The 24,455-nt window shown below is 38.0% G+C and overlaps 1 protein-coding gene across 1 annotated transcript; it reads left to right on the top strand.

Moving 5' to 3' along the window:
* The first annotated feature begins 21,766 nt into the window (after positions 1–21,766).
* On the top strand, positions 21,767–22,156 carry LOC145131155 (uncharacterized). The gene has a single exon (XM_079065883.1). The coding sequence runs from the start codon at positions 21,767–21,769 to the stop codon at positions 22,154–22,156; it is 390 nt and encodes a 129-aa protein (XP_078922009.1).
* The last annotated feature ends 2,299 nt before the right edge of the window (positions 22,157–24,455 follow it).

Genomic DNA, 24,455 nt, shown 5'->3' with positions numbered 1-24,455 from the left:
ACACTCCTAAGTGTACATGCAACCCTACATACCTTGGATCTATGTTTTCTCTATTATACATACAATTATGAACATCCAAGGTATTATCCTAATCTAGCATACAAAATAATAAATATAACAAGATAGAATACATACCTCTTTGATGTAGAATGTCTTCATGAAGCTTGAGTGCCTAGTGCCCCAAGTGTGACACCTCAAATGGTTCACACAACACCAAATACACTTGGAATAACTTGAGAGAAACTTGAACACTCCTTGAAATCGTCTAGCCCTCACACTCACATATTAGTGCATGATTTCTTGAGCCATTGGATTCTTTTATATGGTGGCTATTAGGGTTACACCATGTAACTCATAACTTTACCCATTCCTTATGCTCCATGGATTTTAACCTCCATGGAGTATCCATGGGTCACCCCATGGACTTAGTCCAACATAAGGAATCTTGGATCACAAGCCCACATATATAAGAATGAATGATTTACACAATCAACCCATATATTTAATTAGTCTCCTTTTGATCACTTAATTAATTCCAAATTAATTCTTGATCAATACTAATTAAATAACCTTATTAATATATTAGAACTTATAATATATTAACCAACCTTAAGTGTTATTTCTCTCATTATAGTCTATCCAAATGCATGATGCCATGCAACCCAAATGGACCATGCCGGGTCGGGTCAAGTCTTACCAATTATAGTTATGGACTTAGACATTAATCCAACAGATCTTTCAACAACCTATAAGGACAGAAAGCAAAGCTGACTTGATACAGAACTACTAGTCTACTAGACCTTATCATGTGTTTGGGTTGTGCTTCGAACCCTAAAGCCTTCATCAGACAAGAACAGGTAGAGAGGCCCTCACACAATCGTCGACCTAAACTTAGGCACAACCTAAAATTTGTGTCGTTGTCAATGCTTCAAACTGTAAGGTCACACCTTATGATCTGATGAGTCAAACACATAACACAATGTTCACCAACGCCAGTGCCAACATCAGCTTGATCATCAAAAATGTGATCCTAATGATCTTAGTGATCGTTTGTATATTACGTAGATATACTCTGTAAATATATAATAGATATCTAATCCACAATCTTAGTGATTAGGATCAGACCTTTACATAGATTAAAACATATCTCCAAACTTCTGGGATTTCCCTTTCTATAATCGTATATAGTATACTATTATGGTTAAAACCTAATAGAGCTTTGTGCCTTGTTTTGTGCGACGGTTCTCTTTGTGAGAACCTTTTCTTAGTGAAAGTGTCTTTGTGATCATCCTTCCCATGACACAAAAGCCAAAGACTAGCTATGACAATGATAACAAAAGACTTATTGGTCTTGATGTTAAAGCAAGGGCATCCACAGGAAACTCTATTCCTTATCATGTGTATCATCTGGTTCGTAGCTGTGAATCTGCTCAAGAGATGTTGGAAAAGCTGACTGTGCTTATGAAGGCATTATGGAAGTTCAATCAACAACCATAAAAAATCTCAAATTGAGATATAAGCATTTCTTTGCTCAGCAAGGTGAGTCTCTAACTCAAACCCTTAACAAGTTTAACTGTTTAGTGAATGATATGCGCATGTTGGGGTTTTTCAAGCATTCCACTCAGTTGGTCTTAAAGTTTTTGGATTCTCTTAGGAAAATTTGGGAACATCACACTAATGTTCTCAAGAAAAGTGAGAAAATAAAACTCATGGATCTCAACTCTTTGTTCGGAAATTTATGAAATTACGAAGAAACTAAAGCTCTTCGTAAAGACCTCACGATGGACTCCAAGATAGAAAAATATGTAGCCCTGTTCTTGATGGGTTTTATGTACTCTAACATCCCTATGGTGCACATACAACCCTAATGCTTTGGATCTAAGTTTTCTCTAATTATACATGCAACATTGGTTTCCAAATCATCATACCTAAACTAGCATACACAATTTGACATATGAATCATAAAACAAGTTAGAAAGTTACCTCTTGATGTAGCTAGTAGAACTTTGGCCTTAAATGAGCTTAGCACCCCAAGTGTTGTGCGTCAAACAAGTCACAGACACCAATAAACAACTAGATGAATATGAAAGAGGTTTAGGTGACTAGAAATCAGATTCTCTTCTTGGAATGCAAGGGGTAACCAGTTTTAGTGCATAGGGTTACATATTTATAGTGTAGAATTCCAAGAGTGATGTGTAACCCTAATATTACACTTAATCTTATAATCCATGCATTTGATTTAGACTAACACTTCATGGATTAATCCATAAGCATAGCCCATCACAAATCAATTATGGATCATTAGCCTAATCCATATGTATTACTTGATTTACATAATCAGTCCCTATTAATTCAATTAGTCTCTTTTGATCACTAAATTAATTTCAAATTAATTTTTGATCAATAATAATTAAATAATATGATTTCTCAATTAATATATTATACTTATAATATATTAATAAATTACTAATAACCTCTTACTCAAATATCTATTTATCAGATTGTTCTGGTGAAGGCAACCTGAAATGGACCATGCTACTATAGGGTCAAGTACATACCAATTATAGTGATGGTCTTAGACACCTAATCCAATAGTCTCCCACTTGGATAAGTCTAATAACTATAACTGAATGTAACTTAAATCTGATTAGCAATCGTAGCTCTCATAAAGCCGTTGTCGAACTCTGATGTGTCCATTAGATAAGGGATCATATAATCCTCTGTTCTTCAAGATATCTTGTGGACAAAGACATGGAATTAAAGTCATATTCATTTTCCAACATTTTTTTCCCGATTTGCGATTTGTTTAACATAGAACTTAATTGAACACATCAATTTAGTCCTGACCGGGCCCGACACATAAGTCAAAACAAAATCATTGAGGGGCCCAAAATATCGCTTTTAACCTTCTTAGGATAAAAGGAACATATAAAATTTGACTTATATGCTTGTACTAACTACTCGTTAAATCATACACAACATCACGTTTTATAACACCAAGTTACTGATTCGTTTTCGCACTATCAATGTACAACCAACTCATAATCAACAACTCATATATCTTGGTTTGAAGACTATACGATATTATCATCTCACAATCACTCGTGATAAATTCCATGAAATGATTCATGTGAGTGTGGGTTAAATCCAATACTCAAATCTTATTTCAAGATCACTCATGAATGTTTGTAGCAAACTTTGCTATGTCTAACTCCTTAGACAATCTTACAAAAAACCCATTCATGACAGTCTACTTTCATAGCCTACTTCCAAAGTATGATCGACTGTGGATAGTTTGAATAATTTAATTATTCTGGAAGTCAAAACATGCAAATTGAAACAATAGTAAATAACTGACACAAGATAGTAACTTTACTTATAAATAAAACTCCTTTTATTCAATGATCAAATGTCAATTACAATTTAGCTGTTACAAGTTTCTAAATATCTATCTTATGATTAAAACTAATATCGTCCTTCAGCCCGATACTCCTAGCGTGATGCATGTGCTTAACCCTGCTCAGTCCCTTCGTAAAGGGATCTGTTGGGTTCTCCTTTGATGATACCTCCTTCATTACAAGGAGTCCTTCTTCTATTCAATGTCTTATGAAGTGATCTTTTCTGTCGATGTGCCTGGATCTGCCATGATCCCTTGGTTCCTTGGCTAAGGCAACTGCACCCTTTTTGTCACAGAAAATCTCTATAGGCTCCTTTACAGTCGGTACAACTCCAAGGTCTCCGATGAAGTTCTTTAGCCATATCACCTCCTTCGACGCTTCACTTGCTGCTATGTACTCTGATTCGCACGTTGAATCAGCTACAGTTTCCTATTTAGAACTCTTCCAAGTTATTGATCCTCCATTCAGGGTAAATACCCAGCCCGACTGAGAGTGGAAATTATCTCTGTCGGTCTAAAAGTTGGCATCACTATACCCTGTCACTCTCAAGTCATCACTCCCACTGAGGGTAAGGTTCCAATCTTTAGTCCTCCACAGGTACTTAATAATGCTCTTTACTACAGTCCAATGAGCTTTACCAGGGTTTACCTGAAATCTACTAACCATGCTTAAAGCAAAGGCTATCAGGACGAGTACATGTCATAGCATACATGATCGAGCCAACGGCGGAAGCATATGGTATTTGTATCATTTCTGCTATTTCAGCATCTGTACCCAGACTTTGAGTCTTACTCGGTTTGGTATTGCTCTGGATAGGTAATTCTCCTTTCTTGGAAGCCTCCATGCTGAAACGTTTCAACACCTTGTCCAAGTAGGTACTTTGACTAAGTCATATTAGCATTTTACTCCTGTTTCTCAATATCCTTATCCCTAGAATATAAGCAGCTTCTCCAAGATCCTTCATAGTGAAACACTTCCCAAGCCAGGACTTAACCTCCTACAAGGTTGGGATGTCATTTCCTATGAGCAGTATGTCATCCACATACAACACGAGAAAACTAACTATACTCCCACTAGCTTTGACATATACACAAGACTCATCCTCACTTCTCGAAAATCCAAACTCTTTGACTTTTTCATCGAAGCAAAGATTCCATCTCCGAGATGCTTGTTTCAATCCATAAATGGATTTCTCAAGCTTACACACTCTATTAGGGTACTTTGCATTGACATAACCCTCTGGCTGATTATGTAAACATCTTCAGCCAACTTCCCATTAAGGAAGGCGGTTTTGACATCCATTTGCCATATTTCATAATCATGAAATGCAGCAATGGCTAGCATAACCCTTATAGATTTAACCTTAGGGTCTGATCATAGTCAACTTCAGGAGTTTGAGTAAAGCCCTTCGCAACCAATCGCACCTTATAAGTGTGTACTTTCCCATCCATGTCGGTCTTTTTCTTGAAGATCCATTTGCACCCGACTGTCTTCAGGCCTAGTACATTGTCAACCAAGTTCCAAACTTGATTGTCATACATGGACTGAATCTCGTTGTCCATAGCCTCTTTCCATTTTGCAGATTCGGGGCCTGCCATGGCTTCCTTGTAGTTGTTAGGTTCATCCAAATTTACTAGTTTACTATCACTGATAAATGTATCACCTTCAGTAGTACTATGGAAACCATAAAACTCAGGTGCATTCCTAACTCTACTGGAACTCCTCAGAGGTAAGGACTCGTCAATTGGTTCAACAGGAGTTTCCTCCTCGGGTTGAGCGCTAGTGTTTGAGGTTCCTTCATCACTTAACTCTTGAAGCTCTTCAAGGTCAATTTGCCTCCCACTATCCTCTTGGCATATGAGTTCTCTCTCTCGAAAGACTCCTCTCCTTGCAACGAAGACAAGATTGTCACTCGGTGTATAAAAGAAATATCCAAAGGATTTATGGGGGTAGCCGATGAAAATACATCGCTCACTACGAGGTTCGAGCTTTTCGTGAGTTTGTTTTCTCACAAAAGCCTCACAACCCCAAACCTTGATGTGGTCTAGCGAGGGAACCTTCCCTGTCCACATCTCATAAGGTGTTTTGGAAACATTTTTAGTTGGGACTAGATTGAGGATATGTGCGACAGTCTCTAAGGCATACCCCCAGAATGAGATAGGTAACGAAGCTCGACTCATCATGGAACGAACCATGTCCAAAAAGGTTCTATTGCGCCTCTCAGCTACACCATTAAGTCGTGGTGTCCTAGGTGGCGTCAATTGTGAAACAATTCCACATTGCTTAAGATAGTCGTGGAACTCAATACTAAGATACTCTCCTCCTCGATCGGACCGGAGCATCTTTATATTCCTGCCCAATTGATTCTCCACTTCTTGCTTAAACTCTTTGAACTTTTCAAAGGTTTCTGACTTATGCTTGATTAAGTAGACATACCCATATCTACTATAATCATCAGTAAAAGTCACATAGAAGCGGTTAGTATCCCTTGTGGCGCGTCTGAAGGGTCCACACACATCGGTGTGTATGGGATCCAACAAACCCTCACCCATTTCACAAGAACCAGTGCAGGGTGACTTGGTCATCTTTCAAACTAAACAAGATTCACAAGTGTCATCCGAATTCAAGTCAAATGACTCCAAGACTCCATCCTTTTGGAGTTGGGCTATACGCTTCTTGTTGACATGTCTAAGATGACAATGCCATAAGCATGCTTTATCCAATCCATTGGATGAATCGATGTGCAATACATTATTTCCTAATTTATCTACAAACATCACAGTTTCATATATACCATTAATAGGTAATGCTTCAAAATAAAATATACTATTATAATAAGCATTAATACTACCAATTTCGTTATTAAAAGAAAAGGTAAAACCTTGTTTATACAAACTGTGAAAAGAAATAATATTCCTCGCCATATCTGACGAGTAGCAAAAATTATTCAAATCTAAATTTAAACCACTACTAAGCAATAAAGAATAAACTCCAATCTTGGTGACAAGTGACTTTTTCCTATTCCCCATGATTAAGTTCATCTTCCCGTGCTTCACATCCCTACTTTCTTTTAGACCCTGCAAATCAGAACAAATGTGAAAACCACATCGTGTATCAAGGACCCAGGAATTAGCATGTGATGAGTTATTAGACAGAATAGTATAAATTCCTACGAAGGAAGGTTTGATCTTCCCATCCTTTATGTCCTGCAAGTATTTGGGGCAGCTTCACTTCCAGTGCCCTTTTTCATGACAATGGAAGCACTCTTCTTCCTTTGGATTTGGAGGGGGGGGGGTGACAGAACCAACTTTGGTCCCAGTAGAAGAGGATCCAACATGGGACTTTCCCTTGTAGCTCTTTGAGGGAGCCTTCCTCTTCTTTCCCTTCCCATGTCTAATTCCTAAGACAGAGGCATCAAAAGTAGGAGTATGTACAACATATTTGCCTTTCAAACTGCTTTCAGCAGTTCTCAAGAGACCTCGAAGCTTGCTTAGAGTGACCTCCTCCTTGTTCATATGATAGGTCATACGAAACTGATCATAACAAGGCGGAAAAGAGTATAGAATAATGTCAATGGCCAATTCTTCATCGAAGTTGACATTCAACTTCAACAAGTGGTCCACAAATCTTTGCATCTTCTGCAAGTGGGCCGTGATAGACTCTCCATCTTTTATTTTGGTCGTGATCATGGAGGCTATGATTTCATACCTTTCCTGCCTTGCATTTCTTAAGGCCAAAAGTCCTCATATGACTTTTGAAGCTCAGCAATCATTATACACGACACTTTGGTCGCGTCCCTCTCATGAGTCTTATACTCAACAATCTATTCAGGAGTAGCAGTAGATTCATCAATCTCCTTAAGCTTTTTATCAAGGATATATTATTTATCCTCGTAACGAATATCCATTCGGATGTTTCGAATCCAATCATTGAAATTCGATCCATCAAAAATGACCCCCCCACATAAGTTCATGAGAGAGAAAGAGCCAGAAGTAGTTAAGTTTGATGCAGTGTTTGAAGTCGACATCTGAAAAGAAGCACAAAGTTTAGATTAGATAAGGATCCTTAATATATCACCCAAAATGGAATATTAAGGCTAGGACCCAACACAATATTTTACAATTCGGAAGAGGGATGCCATAATCCAATTGCAAATTATTTGAATGTAGGTAAATGACGATTTACCAATTTCCACCATGAAAAACGAAAATGAAGATTTAGGTTTTAAATGAATTGAAATTCCTAGATTCTTTTGAGATTCATTGAACTTTTCAATAGCATGTTTAAATCTCGATTATGCCTTCAATTTTGTGAATGGGATACCGAGGATCACAAACAAGGTGCGAATAACCATGCAAATTTGCTTGGTACTCTCAGTGTTACAAATCACCTAATTAATGCCTGTTAGCTCACTGATCCATGATTAACATCAAGCTACCCATTGCCACCCTTGCCAGTCCCAAATTAGTGTGCCGGTTAACCACATACGCTCCACTAACGACTTAGCAAGGTGCAAAGTGCAATTTCCATGGAATAGCACCATTTTCACATTTTTCCTAAAGTAACTAAGATTTGGGAATTTATAAAAGTTTAATTACTTTGTATATTTTGATTATACTTATTAATAAGGATTAATGTCCTATCCTACCCGTTCAGGTAACGACCCTCCACCAGTCAAGGAAGCGGTGGGTGAGAGTAGACATCCATTATACCACCATTTTATAGGCAGTAACCTTATACCCCCTTATAGACTGACTTGTCTTATACATACATATATATATATATATATATATATATATATATATATATATATATATATTAAACTTTAATATTATAATAGTATAAGGGTTGAATTTTAATCTTTTAAAATTCTATGGTTTGGAATTAAAGTTTCATAAATGAGACTCTTTAAGTTCCAAAACTTGAGGGCAAATTTTGTAACTTGTCAAAACTTTTGATTTCCATAACCTATGGATTTTAAAGTTCCATGAATGAGACCTTTCAAATTCCAAACTTGAGGACAAGTTATGAAACCTTTCAAGATATCTTGAATTCTATAATTTACAATAGTTAATAGTTTCATAAATAAAAACTTTTCATATTCCATAACTTGAGGACAAGTTATGGAACTTTTTCAAGAAACACATAGATCAAATTAAACTAATCCAATTATCATATAATTCATCATTTACCAACTTGACCTATTTGATTCATATTACATGATAACTTCAAATTTTACAAATAATTAGTTTTTCACAAAATCAAGTAATTATCTTAAAATTTGACAAACTTCATGTTTTTAGATGGGGATAAACATTACCATATTAGTAAAATCAAAATTTTTGAACCAAAACAGTTTGTGGTAATGATCCTAATCCAAAACAGGCCAAAAACTAGAAAATACTGCCACCTGATGATCCAACTCGTCGAGTGCACTTATGAACTCGACGAGTTCATCTTTATAAGGAACCTACTCGTCGAGTTCATAGGTGGACTCGTTGAGTAGGACCTGGCAGAATCTAGAAATGTCATTTTTCAGCTTTTGAAAATCACACAATTGCATCAATATAATAGAAAACACCCATGGCTCTGATACCACTGATGGGTTTTATGTACTCTAACATCCCTATGGTGCACATACAACCCTAATGCTTTAGATATAAGTTTTCTCTAATTATACATGCAACATTGGTTTCCAAAGCATGATACCTACACTAGCATACAAAATTTGACATATGAATCATAAAACAAGTTAGAAGGTTACCTCTTGATGCAACTAATAGAACTTTGGCCTTAAATGAGCTTAGCACCCCAAGTGTTGTGCCTCAAACAAGTCACAAACACCAATAAACAACTAGATGAATATTAGAGAGGTTTATGAGACTATAAATCGGATTCTCTTCTTGGAATGCAAGGGGTAACCGATTTTAGTGCATAGGGTTACATATTTATAGTGTAGAATTACAAGAGTCATGTGTAACCCTAATCTTACACTTAAGCTTATAATCCATGCATTTGATTTGGATTAACACTTCATGGATTAACCCATAAGCATAGCCCATCACAAATCAATTATTGATCATTAGCCCAATCCATATGTATTACTTGATTTACATAATCAGTCCCTATTAATTCAATTAGTGTCTTTTGATCACTAAATTAATTCCAAATTAATTCTTGATCAATACTTATTAAATAATATGATTTCTCAATTAATATTTTATACTTATTATATATTAATAAATCACTAATAACCTCTTACCTAAATATCCATCTATCAGATTGTTCTGGTGAAGGCAACCCGAAATGGACCATGCTACTATCGGGTCAAGTACATACCAATTATAGTTATGGGCTTAGACACCTAATCTAACAGTTCTCCAGAAAAGAAGTAGCCAGTCTCATCAGCGACTCTAATGATTCTGATCAGGGTGAAATAAACAATGAAGAAATCCATGAAGAAAGTCGATCTAATGGATCCAAAAGAGTCCAGCCTAAGGGAAATAACTCAGCGAGAAAGTATAACACATAGAAAAGAAATCCAGGTAATTGCTTCAACAATGGAAGCCCTGACTACTTTACAAGGGACTGTAACTAAAAGAGAGAATCTCACAGCCCTGAAAGCTGCAAAATCCTATACAAGAAGCTTTTGGCCCACTTGAAGAAGGAGAACATCTCTCTACCAAAATCTTTTGTCGCAAAGCAAGAGGAATCTATAGAATGAGTTGAAGAATAGGAGTCCTCTAAAGAAGAAGGACTAAATGTTGAAGGTCTTATGGCTCTTGTCAATGATGCTCATGATAGAAGCTTCAACAGATGTGACGTTGGTCCTTATCAAGTTGTTAGTGAGTCAAAGATAAAAAGAAGGAATTACTCTTCTACCTATCAGGGTTAGGAGCATGTCTGGGACTTAGACAGTGGATGTTCTAGACATATGATTGGTCTCAAGTTCCTCTTGAATGATTTTGTTGAGAAAGATGGTCCTATCACTTTTGGAGATAACGGTGAAATAGCAGTCAATGTCCTGGGTACAATAAGGTGCGAATCAGTCAGGCTGAAAGATGTATTCTATGTTAAGGGCCTTCAAAACAATCTTATTTCAATTATTTAATTGTGTGACGATGGCTATAAAGTTCTTTTTGACTAAAATGAAGGAAAAGTCATGGACTTAAGCAATGCAATTGTGTTAACTGCATTCAGGAACAATACCATTTACATGCTTTGATTCTATTTGTGTTTGACAATACTGCTTTATGCTTTCTTTACATAGCTTTTTTTATCTTGGACTTCTGAACATAAGCTACTAGTTTTTATTTTATTATAAAAACTTTTTGTGCTTTAAAAATCCTTTTTAGCTTTCATTTTACCAAAGGAGTATACATTGTAAATTGTACTACTAATATTTATTATGTTTTATCTTCTCTCTCACTCTCTAAGTCTCAGGATCTTCTGCCTTCATCTTGACGCTAACCATTATTAAATTGTCCTTTAGGAAAGGACCAACTTGTCAATCCTTCGGTGCAACATCTTCTGAGTAGAGCTGGTTGGAGCTGGCTCTGCATCTTTTCTTTCTCACCAACTACTCTCTCCTTGAAGCTGATGATCACGCTAAATGACATGAAGCATCCTGGTGATCTCTTCTTTCTCTTGCAGCCTATCTCTATTGCAACGGGATGAAGTGAATTTGGGTAACGTGACACGTCTAATTTCCATAGACGATATCACTGCCACTTTGATTCCCATCAGAGATCCAAAGACTTCTTCAACAAGACAATGCTCCCCATCTCTTATATCACGGATCACAAAGAATGGAAACTTCGAGTTTTGTCTTGGTGACTCTCATAACTCGAAGGTTACAAACATTGGATCCTATTAACTCGTTGGCTACAAAGACTATTTTTTACTCTTCCTTTGTTCTTGGTGAGTATGAGGCTTGGAATCCATCTACAATACTTATACGATTAAGAACATCTCCTCTCTTTATATGTTGTGAATTGTGTTTTGTTTTGATGCATTTGATCATGTTTGTGTATTCTTTTATAGAAAGTGTTGAGGGGCAGGTATCTCAGAGAAAGGAAACTAATTTATGGCCTTTCAATTCAAAAAATTTGCTAGATCAGGTCTTTATCTCTTTTCTGAAAAAGCTCCACAAATTTTGTTTTTAGAAAACTTCCCTGTTTCATTAACTCTTTTGTTTTATTCCCTTATTGCTTTATTCATTAAATTCTTTATTATTTTATTATAATGTACCATATTAAATCAATTGATGGTGAATTTTAAATTCTAGACTACAACTTAACTTCATGATACAAATGATGTTAGTGGCAGGAGCCCATAATCATATTCATGATCCTTAATATTTTTGAAGCTTCAGGATCCTTAAGCATATCTCGGGATCCTAATTATTAACATTAATATTTCCTAACACTTTTAACGGCTATATTCTTCTTTATTTTTGTCACATGTGCAGAATAAGTCAACATAAGACCCATTCTCCATGAAGAATCGTTTCAACAAGGCTAAAGACCTCGGAGTACCAAGTCAAACAACATGCATATATTCATTCCAGAGGATACTGGAAATATCGGACTTCTTGTTGTTTAGTATTGGCTATAAACAACACTTGTAGAACACACACTAGACACACATTAAGCTCTACTATCACTATTGTATTCGTATTATCATCATCTTCTCTTTAAACAATGATTTATATCAATAATAACAACAAGGCAAGTGATCATTATCACCTCCCAAGGTTTTATGGCGAAGATCCTATCAAGGATCAAGGGCTTTCCTTGATCCTCATTTGTCTCACTTTGATCATTATTTGACACTTACATTATCTTAACACCACAACCTCTCATATAATTTGACTGAATATTATTTGATCAATTTTTGACCAAAACAATTTGACGCCTACCGTGGTGTCGTGGTGTTCATAATCGTTCACAAATCATGTCTACCCAACCAACCTTATCCTTTTCCTCCATTCCTCCCATTTCCTTTAAAAATCTTCCACCTCCTCCATCCGGTGGTCCCAAAAAGACTTCCGATGCACCGAAGAAAAAACTCTTCCAGTCATTACTCAAGGATCCAAGGATCCTCCTGTCATAATTTCCAACAACGAGCTCTTTGCTGTGATGAGGAGACTGGAAGGACAAGTGACCCATCAGCAGAAGGAGAACATGACAGTGGAAATGGAGAGAATGAGGGCGAAGATCCACAAAACCTAAGGAGCATAACCCTCGATCTTGCAACCCAAGATCCTGAACTTTGATAATGCAGGATCCTTAGGAAACCGTCGGGAGATGGTATCCTCAACACAAACACCTGCTCCCACTTGGGGTGATACTCCAAACGAGCGAGTCCATGTGATCCAGGATCCTGAAGAAATCTTCATCACTCCTAAAAATAAGGATCTTGGTACCTTTTTGAATAATAATACTTTTAACACTAACTCTATGGACCTTGATACAGGAATGAGCCCGATCAATGCCAAGGAACTTCAACAGTCAAGGAAGATGATCTCAAGTGTACCCGGAGTGGTCCAACCCATACCGTAGGTATCTCCCACAAGCCACAGGATCTCAAGATTCACTCCTGCAATAGCTGATACTGAAGTCCCAAAGCGCTTCCAAACTACCAATATTAAGCCTTATGATGGAACCACGAATCCAGAAGAACATGTGGCACAATACAGGGAAAGAACGGAGATCATCCCCCATTCCAACACATCTGAAGGAAGCTTGCCTATGCAAGGGTTTTAGCTTAACCCTTAATGGACCAACGTTAAAATGGCTGCTAAGTGTTCCTACTTATTCTATTACTTCATTTACACAGTTAGTTAATATTTTAATAACCAATTTTCTTGTAGCTGAACATTTGAGAAGATCACTAGTGATCTCTATCGGGTGGTTTGGGATCCTAAGGAATCCATTAGGGACTTTGTGAATAGGTTTGGTAGGGAAGCTGTAAGTATCTCCAACATTGATATGGCGACTGCTATAAAATCCTTAAAAATGGGCTTAAAGAAAGACTCTCCTTTCTACAAAGACCTTGTAATGACTCCATGCAAAAGAATGGACGATGTACGAAGTACAAAGTAGAGAATTAAGTTTCATAAGACTCGAAGAAGACAAGGATATTCAAAAAGGAGCAACCCACCAAACTCATACGACAACCCCAATAGGAAGGCGGACTCTTCATCCCCAAGATCCCATAAATCAAAACCATATTCCAAACCTGATCATCATATGGTTAATACCCTTGAAGATGAAGGAGAGGAAGAAGAATTTCCCATGATCACTGACTATTGCTTTTTGGTGGATGTTTTAGGTTTAATATTTTCTATGTAGAATCTTGAGGACAAAGCGAGATGGCCAAGGAAGGGAGAAAAGTCCAATGACTGGAAAGATAACTCTAAGTGGTGTGCATACCATGAAAACGTTGGTCATGTTACAAAAGATTGTATAGCCCTCAGGAAGGAGATCGGTTACCTCCTAGGCTAGGGATACCTCAAAGAGATCCTTGGGAGAAGAAAAGAAAGATCCAAAGAAAAGGATCATGATCCTCATAAGATCCTTGAAAAACCAGGTTCCCCTTCTGCAGACGCCAAGGTGTTGGGTCAAAAATATGGTTTATACTTTGCTTTTCTAGGAAATTGTATTTTTATGTCTAGGACCGTAAACAGCTCGGTGTTTACGGCCGTAAACAGGTTTACAGCCGTAAACCCTGTTTACAGCCGTAAACCCTGTTTACGGCCCAATGGGTGTTTACGGCCGTAAACCCATTTACGACCGTAAACCCATTCACGGCCCATGTTCACCAAGCCCATATTCCCTTGTATATATATAGGTGTTAGGGGTGAGGAGTAAGATTGATGAACGTGAGAAGAGAGAAACTAGAGAGAAGAAGAGAGCATTTTGTGTGTGTGAATCTATTGTAAGGAACTTAATTCAAATCATATCATTCAAGATTCATATTATTCTTCTTCTCCTTCTCTTCTATTTGATCTGACATCATCCGTTTGATTGGGATTCCGCACCATCAAACGGATCTGATTGATACACAAGCAGATTAGGGACTTATACAAGGTAATCAATATTATCTCTGGAGGGTCTGACATTTGTGGTACCTCTTATTCTGCATCAAAAGGCTTTCCAAAATGTTGAAGACATAAAAAGAAGAAAGACCATGGAAGAATACCTCGATCACGAATGAGAAGGAGATTACCTTTGATCAGATAGATAGAGAAGACATCTAACATCCCCACCATGACAGATTGGTGATCACTCTTTACATCGCCAACCATTTTATCATAAGGATCCTTATCGACATAGGATCCTCACTCAACATTATACTCCTAGATACTCTAAAAAGAATGAACGTCCCATAATTTGAAATAGTCAAAAGATCCTCAGTGCTAGTAGGATTCAATGACGAAACAAAACATACAATTTGCAAAATAAAGTTGCCTATCTACATAGCGGGGGTAAAATCTATGCAACGCTTTAGTGTAATCGATACGCAATCTTCCTATAATGTTATACTAGGTAGACCATGGATCCAGGACATAAAGGCGGTCCTATCAACATACCATCACTATATGAAGATGCCTACCCCATGGGGGACAGTGAAGATCACATGTGATCAATAAGAATCCAAGGAGTGCTACAGGACCTCGATGAAGACTTCAATAGTACCACAATAATCATAGCAATTAAAGCAGAGGGCACGCCATGTACTAGAAGCCAAAGAACAAGATACAAAGGAGGTGCCCGTAGATCTTTAGGATCTCGAAGCAAAGGTACTCATAGGATCCTCAATACAAGAAAACATTGAAGAAGATGTAACAAAGTTCCTAAAAGAAAGAAGGGGAACCTTCATGTGGAAACATGAAGACATGATATGTATAGACAAAAATATTATAACTCACAAACTTAACACTGATCCTTCTTTCAGACCTATACATCAAAAAAGAAGGAAGTTTTCACCCGAGAGTAATCAAATCATCCAAGAAGAAGTGGAAAAACGTCTTGAGACAGGGATGATCAAGGAGGTCAAGTTCCCACAGTGGCCAGCTAACGTAGTTGTCGTACAGAAGAAGATGGTAAATGGCGAGTATGTGCGGATAATACAGATCTTAACAAGGCTTGTCTTATGGATCATTTCCCCCTGCCACACATACATTCCATGATAGATGCTACGGCTAGTCATGAATTACTAACATTCATGGATGCATTAGCAGGGTTCCAATAAATTCAAATGGAACTGTCTGACCAAGAGGACACCGCATTCATAACCCCAACATGTATATGTTGTTATATTGCTATGACCTTTGGTCTTAAAAATGCTAGTGCAACATACCAAATGCTAGTTAACCATATGTTCAAGGACAAATTGGGGGGCACCATGGAAGTCTACATTGACGACATGGTGGTCAAGTCAAAGAAAGCTGAAGATCACCTCAAGGATCTTAAAGAAGCCTTTGACATACTTGATGAATATAGAATGAAGTTGAATCCTTCCAAATGTCATTTTGGAATGAGATCAGGCAAGTTCCTTGGGTACATGGTAACTAAAAGAGGAATAATAGCAAGCCTAGAGAAAATAAAGGCCATCATTAATCTGAGATCCCCATCCTCGACAAAGAATATTCAAATATTAACAGGAAGAGTGGTGGATCTAAATAGGTTCATGTCAAGATCCTCGGAAAGATGTTAACCTTTATACGACATCTTGAAGAAGAACAAAATGTTTGAGGGGACTGAAGAGCATGAAGATGCTTTTCAGGAACTTAAAAAATATTTTAAGTTCAACTCCACTATTGGTAAAACCATTAGATGTGGAACCACTGCTTCTCTACCTGTCAGTGTCCTCAAACGCGATGAGTTCGGTCTTAGCCAAGGATCTAAACGGAGATCAACATCCAATCTACTATGTAAGTAGTCTCTTGGATCCTGAGAATAGATACTCCTACCTTGAAAAACTAATACTTGCATTAGTAACTGCTTCCACGAAATTAAGACACTATTTTGAAACACATCCTATACATGTAAGAACTAGTTATCCCATTAACAATGTTATGAGGAAACCATAAATTTCAGGAAGGATGGCAAAATGGTTGGTGAAATTAAGCACATATGACATAAAGTATGAACCAAGATCCGTGGTAAAATATCAAGCATTGGTGGACTTTGTGGCTGACTTTAGTGATGATCTACAAGCTGAAGTAGAAGTAGAAACTAAACAAATTCTAAAAGAAGAAAACATGGGAAGATGGACACCATTCACAGATGGAGCATCAAACCAAAGAGGAACTGGCCTAGGGATCATACTAAAATCACCACAGGGGGACATCCTACCCAGGAAGTCAGTTGTGAGTTTGATGCAACCAACAATGAGGCTGAATACGAGGAACTGATGATGGGATTGAAGTTGGCCAAGGATCTTCATTTCAAGGATATTCAGGTATATGTCGAATCCTTATTAATAACTAACCACTTTAATGGTTCCTATGCTATAAAGGGCGAAAGACTAGCACTATACCTCCAGATCCTCAAAAAATTAGCCTATGAATTCGAAGATTTTAGCCTAAACCAAGTTCCTAGAAAAGATAATGTCGAAGAAGATATTTTATCCAATCTACGATCTTCTTTCAGGATCCCACCAGACACAAGGATCCCAATAATCCATGTAATGATCCCAACAATTGAAGATCCCACCAAGAGACTAGAGAATCCTGATAATTATGATCAAACAACCAACGTAACAACAATAGAAGACCATGATATTCCACCTCCTCATTAGGATCCTAATATTCAGAATCCTAGCATCTGGGATCCACCACCAAACTCATTATCCTGGATCCATCCAATTATGGAATATTTCCAAAATTATACTGTAGGGCTACGATCCCAGAATTACATTCAAGATCCTCAATATTTCCAAAGCCTCAGGATCCTTAAACATACTTCAGGATCCTGATTATTATCATTTATTTTCCTAACATCTATAACGTTTATATTCTTCTTTATTTTTCTCACATGTGTATAAATAGTCAACTAAAGACTTATTCTCAACGAAGAATCATCTTGACCAGGCAAAAGAGTCGGAATACCAAGTCAAATAACGTCTATAGGATGATCTTGGAGGATACTGGAAATATCAGACTTCGTGTTATTAGCATTAGACTATAAATAACACATGTATTTATCACACTACAGACATGATTAGATCATCCACGATACTTGTACTTACATTTACACATTCATCTCTGTAATCAACATTTTTAATCAATAAAATCATCAAGGCATGTGATCATTATCACCTCCCAAGGTTTTGTGTCAGAGATCCTAGAAAGGATCAAGGGCCTTCCTTGTAAACCCTCGTGTTGTCTTGATTACAATTTTCTGCTTACATCAATTCAAACACCACAGCCTCTCATTGAATCTGGTTAAGTTTCAATTACGTAATTTTTGACCAAAACAATTTGGCGCCCATAGTGGGCCCGTGGTGTTCAAAACCTTTTGGAAAATCATATCTATGCAATTGACCCTTTCTTCTTCCTCAATTCCTCCCATTTCCTCCAAAACCTTCCACCACCTCCAGCTGGAGGTCCCAAAAAGGCTCCTGATGTGTCGAAGAAAAACACTCCTCTAGTCACTACTCAAGGATACTAGGATCCTATGGTAATAGTCTCCAACAACGAGATTTTTGCCATGATCAGGAGGCTGGAACAACAGGTGACTCAACAACAAGAGGATAACAGGACGGTGCTCAAGGAAGTGGAAAGAATGAGTTCAGAGATCCGCAAACCTCAGGAAGCTGCACCCTCGATCCTGCAACCCAGAATTCTAAACTTCGACAACGCGGGATCGTCCGAAAATCATCAGGAGATAGGATCCTCAGTACCAACATCTGCTCATGTCTGAGGTGCAACTCCTGACGAGCGAGATCATGTGACCCAGGATCCCAATGAAACCTTCCTTACGCCAAATACCAAGGATCCGGGTAACTTCGTAAATAATAATGCTTTTAACACTAGCTCTATGGAACTTGATACAGATTTAAGCCTGATCATGGCTAAGGAACTTCAACAATTAAGGCGAATGATCTCGAGCGTGCCCAGAGTGGTCCAACCCATACCTGAAGTATCCCAGCCACAGGATCTCAAGATTTGTTCCAACAATAGCTGATACCGAAGTCTCAAATTGCTTCCAAACCCCCAACATGAAGCCTTATGATGGGACTACAAATCCTGAGGAGCATGTGGCACAGTACAGAGAAAGGATGGAGATCATTTCCATCACCATAACTTGAAGGAGGCTTGCCTATACAAGGGCTTTGGTTAAAACCTCACAGGACCAGCTCTTAAATGGCTAATGAATGTTTGTCCTTATTATATTACATCATTTGCACATTTAGTTAACATCTTTAATAATCAATTTTATTTTAGCAGAACATTCGAGAAGATCATTAGTGATCTCCATTGAGTGGTTCGGGATCCTAAAGAACGACTTAGGGACTTTGCTAACAGGTTTGGTAGGGAAGCTCTGAGTATCCCTAACATTGACATGGAAACTGTAGTTGAAGCCTTTAAAATGGGCTTAAAGAAGGACTCTTCTTTCTACGAAGACCTCGTAATGACTCAATGCAAAATGATGGGTGAAGTTAGGAGTAGAGCACAAAGGTTCATAAGGATCGAAGAAGACAAGGAGATCCAAAAGAGGAGCAACCCACCAAGCTCATATGATCACCCCAATAGGAAGGCCGACTCTTCGGCCTAAAGATCCTATAAGTCCAAACCATATTCCAAACCTGATCATCATAGGGTTAATGCCCTTGAAGATGACGGAGAGGAAGAAGACTTTCCTAAGATTACTGACTACTGCTTTTCTGTGGATATTTCAGGTATAATATTTGCTATGCAGGATCTTGGATACAAAGCAAGATGGCCAAGAAAGGGAGAAAAATCTACCACTTGGAAAGACAAATCCAAATGGTGTGCGTACCATGAAGACTTTGGTCATATCACAGAGGATTGCAAAGCTCTTAGGAAGGAGATCAACTACCTCTTAGGAAAAGGATACCTCAAAGAAGTCCTTGGAAGAAGAAATGAGATATCCAAAGAGAAAGATCAGGATCCTCAGAGATCCTCGACAAACCACGATCCCCTCCTGCTGATGCCAAGGTAATCAATGTGATCTCCGGAGGATCTGACATTTTTGGTACCTCTTATACTGTAACAAAGAGGCATGTCAAGGTGTCAAAAACAGAAAAATAAGAAGGGACACTGAATAATACGCCAATCATAAATGACAAAGAGATCACCTTCGACGAAGCAGATAAACAAGACATCCAGGATCCTCACCACGACAGATTAGTGATCACTTTTTACATCGCAAACCATTTCGTCAGAAGGATCCTTGTCAATGGAGGATCCTCAGTCAACATTATACTCCTGGACGCATTAAAAAGAATGAACATCCTGGAGTTTGAAATAGTTAGAAGATCCTCAGTGCTGTTCGAATTCAGCAGCGAAACCAAACATACAGTCGGCGAGATAAATCTACCTATCTACATAGATAGGGTAAATTCTATGCAACGTTTTTGTGTAATTGAGACGTTATCCTCTTATAATGTTATACTAGGTAGACCATGGATCCACGAAATGAAGGTTGTACCATCGACATATCATCAATGTGTGAAGATGCCTACCCCATGGGGGACAGTGAAGATCATAGGAGATCAACAAGAATCCAAAGAATGCTACAAGACTTTGATGAAATCTTCAACAATACCACGACAAGCATAACAATTAAAGCAGCGGGCACGAGACGCACTGGAAACAAGAGAGCAAGATGTAAAGGAAGTGCCCCTGAACCTTGAGGATCCGGAAGCCAAAATTCTCATAGGATCCTCAATTCCTGAACAAATCAAACAATATGTAATAAAGTTCCTCAAAGCTAGAAGCAAGACATTTGCATGGAAGCACGAGGACATGACATGTATAGACAAAAATATAATAACCCATAAACTTAACATTGATCCATCTTTCAGACCAATACACCAAAAGAGAAGGAAGTTTGCACCGGAGAGAAACCAAATTATACAAGAAGTAGAAAAACTTCTTAAAACAGGAATGATCGAGGAGGTGAAATTCCCAAGGTGGCTAGCTAATGTGGCCGTGCTACAAAAGAAGAATGGTAAGTGGAGAATATGTGTAGATTACATGGATCTTAACAAGGCTTGTCCCAAGGATCCTTTACCTCTACCACACATAGACTCCATGATAGACGGGACAATGGGTCATGAATTATTAACATTCATGGATGCATCAGCGGGATTCCAGCAGATCCAGATGGAACCATCCGACCAAGAGGATACGACATTCATAACTCCAACATGTATCTATTGTTATACTGACATGCCATTTGTTCTTAAAAATGCAGGTGCAACATACCAAAGTCTAGTCAACAAGATGTTCAAAGAGAAACTGGGGGAAACCATTGAAGTCTACATCAATAACATGGTGGTCAAGTTTAAGAAAGATGAAGATCATCTCAAGGATCTTGAATAAGCCTTCAACATACTGGATGAATATAACATATACCTGAATCCCTCCAAGTGTCACTTTGCAATGAGATTAGGCAAGTTCCTTGGATACATGGTGACCAAAATAGGAATTGAAGCAAGCCCGGAGAAAATCAAGGCCATCCTCGATCTAAGATCACCATACTCGACAAAAGATATTCAAAGACTAACAGGAAGAGTGGCAGCCCTAAACAGGTTCATCTCAAGATCCTCGGAAAGATGCAATTCTTTCTACGATATCTTGAAGAAGAAAAAAAGATTTGAATGGACCACGGAAAACGAATATGATTTCCAGGAACTTAAAAAATATTTAAGTTCAGCACCCCTATTGGTAAAACCATTAGATGGGGAACCATTTCTTCTTTACCTTTCAGTATCCTCAAATACGGTGAGTGTAGTCTTAGCTAAGGATCTTAATGGGGACCAACATCCCATCTACTATGTAAGTAAAAGTCTCTTGGATCCTAAAACCAGGTACTCCCACCTTGAAAAACTTATACTTGCATTAGTAACTGCTTCTACTAAATTAAGACACTATTTTGAAACACATTATAAATGTAAGAACTAATTATCCCATTAAGAATGTTATAAGAAAACCAGAATTGTCAGGAAGGATGGCAAAGTTGTCCATGAAACTAAGTACATATGACATAAAGTATGAGCCAAGACCCGCTATAAAGTCTCAAGCATTGGCGGAATTCGTGGCTGACTTTAGTGATGATCTACAAGCTGAAGTAGAAATACAAGCCAAACAACTTCTAGAATAAGAAAACATGGGAAGATGGACACTATTCATAGATGGAACATCAAACGAAAGAGGAACTGGCCTGGGGATCATACTAAAATCGCCACAGGGGGACATTCTACCCCAAGCAATCAGTTGTGAGTTCAATGAAACCAACAATGAGGCAGAATACGATGCACTAATCATGGGATTGCAGTTAGCGAAGGATCTTCAGGTATTCTTTGATTCTTTATTACTGACTAACCATTTTAATGGATCCTATGCAGTAAAAGGAGAAAGACTAGCACTATATCTCCATATCCTCAAAAATTTAGGCTCAGAATTCGAAGCATTCAACGTAAATCAAGTTCCTAGAGAAGACAATATTGAAGCAAATGCTTTAGCTAATCTAGGATATTCTCTTAGGATCCCGACATAAACCAGGATCCCGATAATCCACGAGTTGATCCCAGCAATCGAGGATCCTGCCAAAAGACTGAAGGATCCCGAGGATCATGAGGAAACTACCAACATCACTACAATTGAAGACCCCGATCCTCAACTTCCTTATCAGGATCCTAACATCAAGGGTACTTCCCCAACCTCAAGATCCTGGATCCAACCTATTATGGAATACCACCAGAATGACACGATCCCAAAAGAGGAAAAAAGTGACAGAGTATTCAGAACAAGGGTCTCAAGGTTTTTAATAATCCAAGGTAAATTATATAAAAAATCTATGGCAGGTCCATACCTTAGATGCTTAGAAGATCATGAAGTTGCGGAAGTTCTAAAGGATATACATGAAGGATACTGCAACAATCACACTAGGGGCAGATCCTTATACTCCAAAGTGTTGAGAACAGGATACTAGTGGCTAACCATGAAGACAGATTCCTTCCTACATGCTCAAAAATGTGATGATTTTCAACGACATAACAACATCCTACATCAACCAACGGAACCTCTACATCCTATCATCTCCCCTTGGCCAAATCATCGAGGGGCCCAAGATATCGCTTTTAATTCTCTTAGGATAAAAGGAACAAATAAACTTCGACTTATATGCTTGCACTAACTATTAGTTAAATCATACACAACAACACGTTTTATAACATCGAGTTACTGATGCGTTTTCGCACTGTCAATGAACAACCAACAAATAATTGCCATCACGCTGTTTTCGCAGTTCATGGGAGTTGTTTCTGTTCGTGGTTGGGTCACACACATCCTTTTCTCCGCTTCAGCCCAAAGTCCATCGCCGTCACGCTGTTGTTGCCTTCGACCATCACCAGTCGCCGAGAAGTAGGTTGCGGTGGCGTTTTCTTTATTTTTTATGTGATCTAATGTTTCAGAATTATTCATGTCGTGGGTTGTGGGTGTCATCCCGTGTGTATGGTGTGTGTGTCCAGTTAGGGCGACGAGGGAGTATGCGTTCATCCCTTTGATGCGTGCGGATGGCCGTAAATCACGAAAAGACCACCATGGCTGCCAACCATGGTGACTGCCACCAATCTTTCTTTTCCGCCACCAACAGCCACTGTGGGTGGGTGGATGTGTGTGAGTATTAGGGTGCCATTGCGTGTATTTTAGGTTGTGTTGTTGTTGAGATGTAATCTTGGCCGGAAAACTGAGAAGATAACCACCATGGCCGCCAACCATGGTGGCTGCCGCCATCTACCTGATGGGTTTTGAGCATTCTAACACTCCTATGGTGTACATGCAACCCTATTAACCTTGGATCTACGTTTTCACTATTATACATGCAAATATTCAATATTCCAAGGTTTCACCCTAACTAGCGTAATAAGAAGTATATACAATACAAGTATCTAGTAGAATGACATACATTTTGATGAAGCTTGAAGTCTTGAACCTTTAAGAGCCTAGTGCCTCAAGTGTTGCACCTCAAATGGTTCACACAACACCAAGAACCCTTGGAATAACTTGAGAATAAGGATACTTAGGTTCACACTCATGAAATCAGTTTTTTTTGCCCTCTTTGTGTATAAACACTCTAGTGCCTAGCACTCAACCCCCTTTCATGAACCATAGACCTCTTTATATAGTGTGGAGGATTAGGGTTACATTCATGTAAACCCTAATACCCATGACCTTTCATTTCTATAGGATCCATGAGTTAAACACTCCATGGACTATCCATGAAAGCTTAGCCCAACCTAAATGAACTTGGCCCACCACATATATATATATATATATATATATATATATATATATATATATATATATATATATATATATCAAAGTCCATATTTAATTAGTTCCTTTTGATCACTAAATTAATTCTTGATCAATAATAATAATTAAATAATATGATTTCATATTAATGTATTAGAACTTATAATATATTAATATAAATCACTTAGTATCCTTTTTTCTCATTTTGTCTATCCAATTGTTTCGATGCCATGCAACCCAAATGGACCATACCAAATCGGGTCAAGTGCGTACCAGTTATAGTTATGGACTTAGACACTAATCCAACAGTCTCCCACTTGGATAAGTCTAAAACTATTATTGCGTATGACTCCAAAACCCGACTAGCAATCGTAGCTCTTAAAGCCGTTGTCAAACTCTGACCTAGTCAATGACTTGTCCATTAGATAAAGGATCATATATTCCTCCATTCTAGATATCATATGGACTGAGACATGGATTATAATCATTCTCTCTATCCATTTGTTGTTTCCCGATTTCCGATTTATGACGACCGACTA

Source organism: Lactuca virosa, chromosome 8, assembly GCF_052849685.1.
Source record: "Lactuca virosa cultivar CGN04683 chromosome 8, Lactuca_virosa_CGN04683_v6, whole genome shotgun sequence".
NCBI lineage: Eukaryota > Viridiplantae > Streptophyta > Magnoliopsida > Asterales > Asteraceae > Lactuca > Lactuca virosa.
Note: the sequence above shows the minus strand (reverse complement) of the source record. Positions and strands in the feature narration are given on the sequence as shown.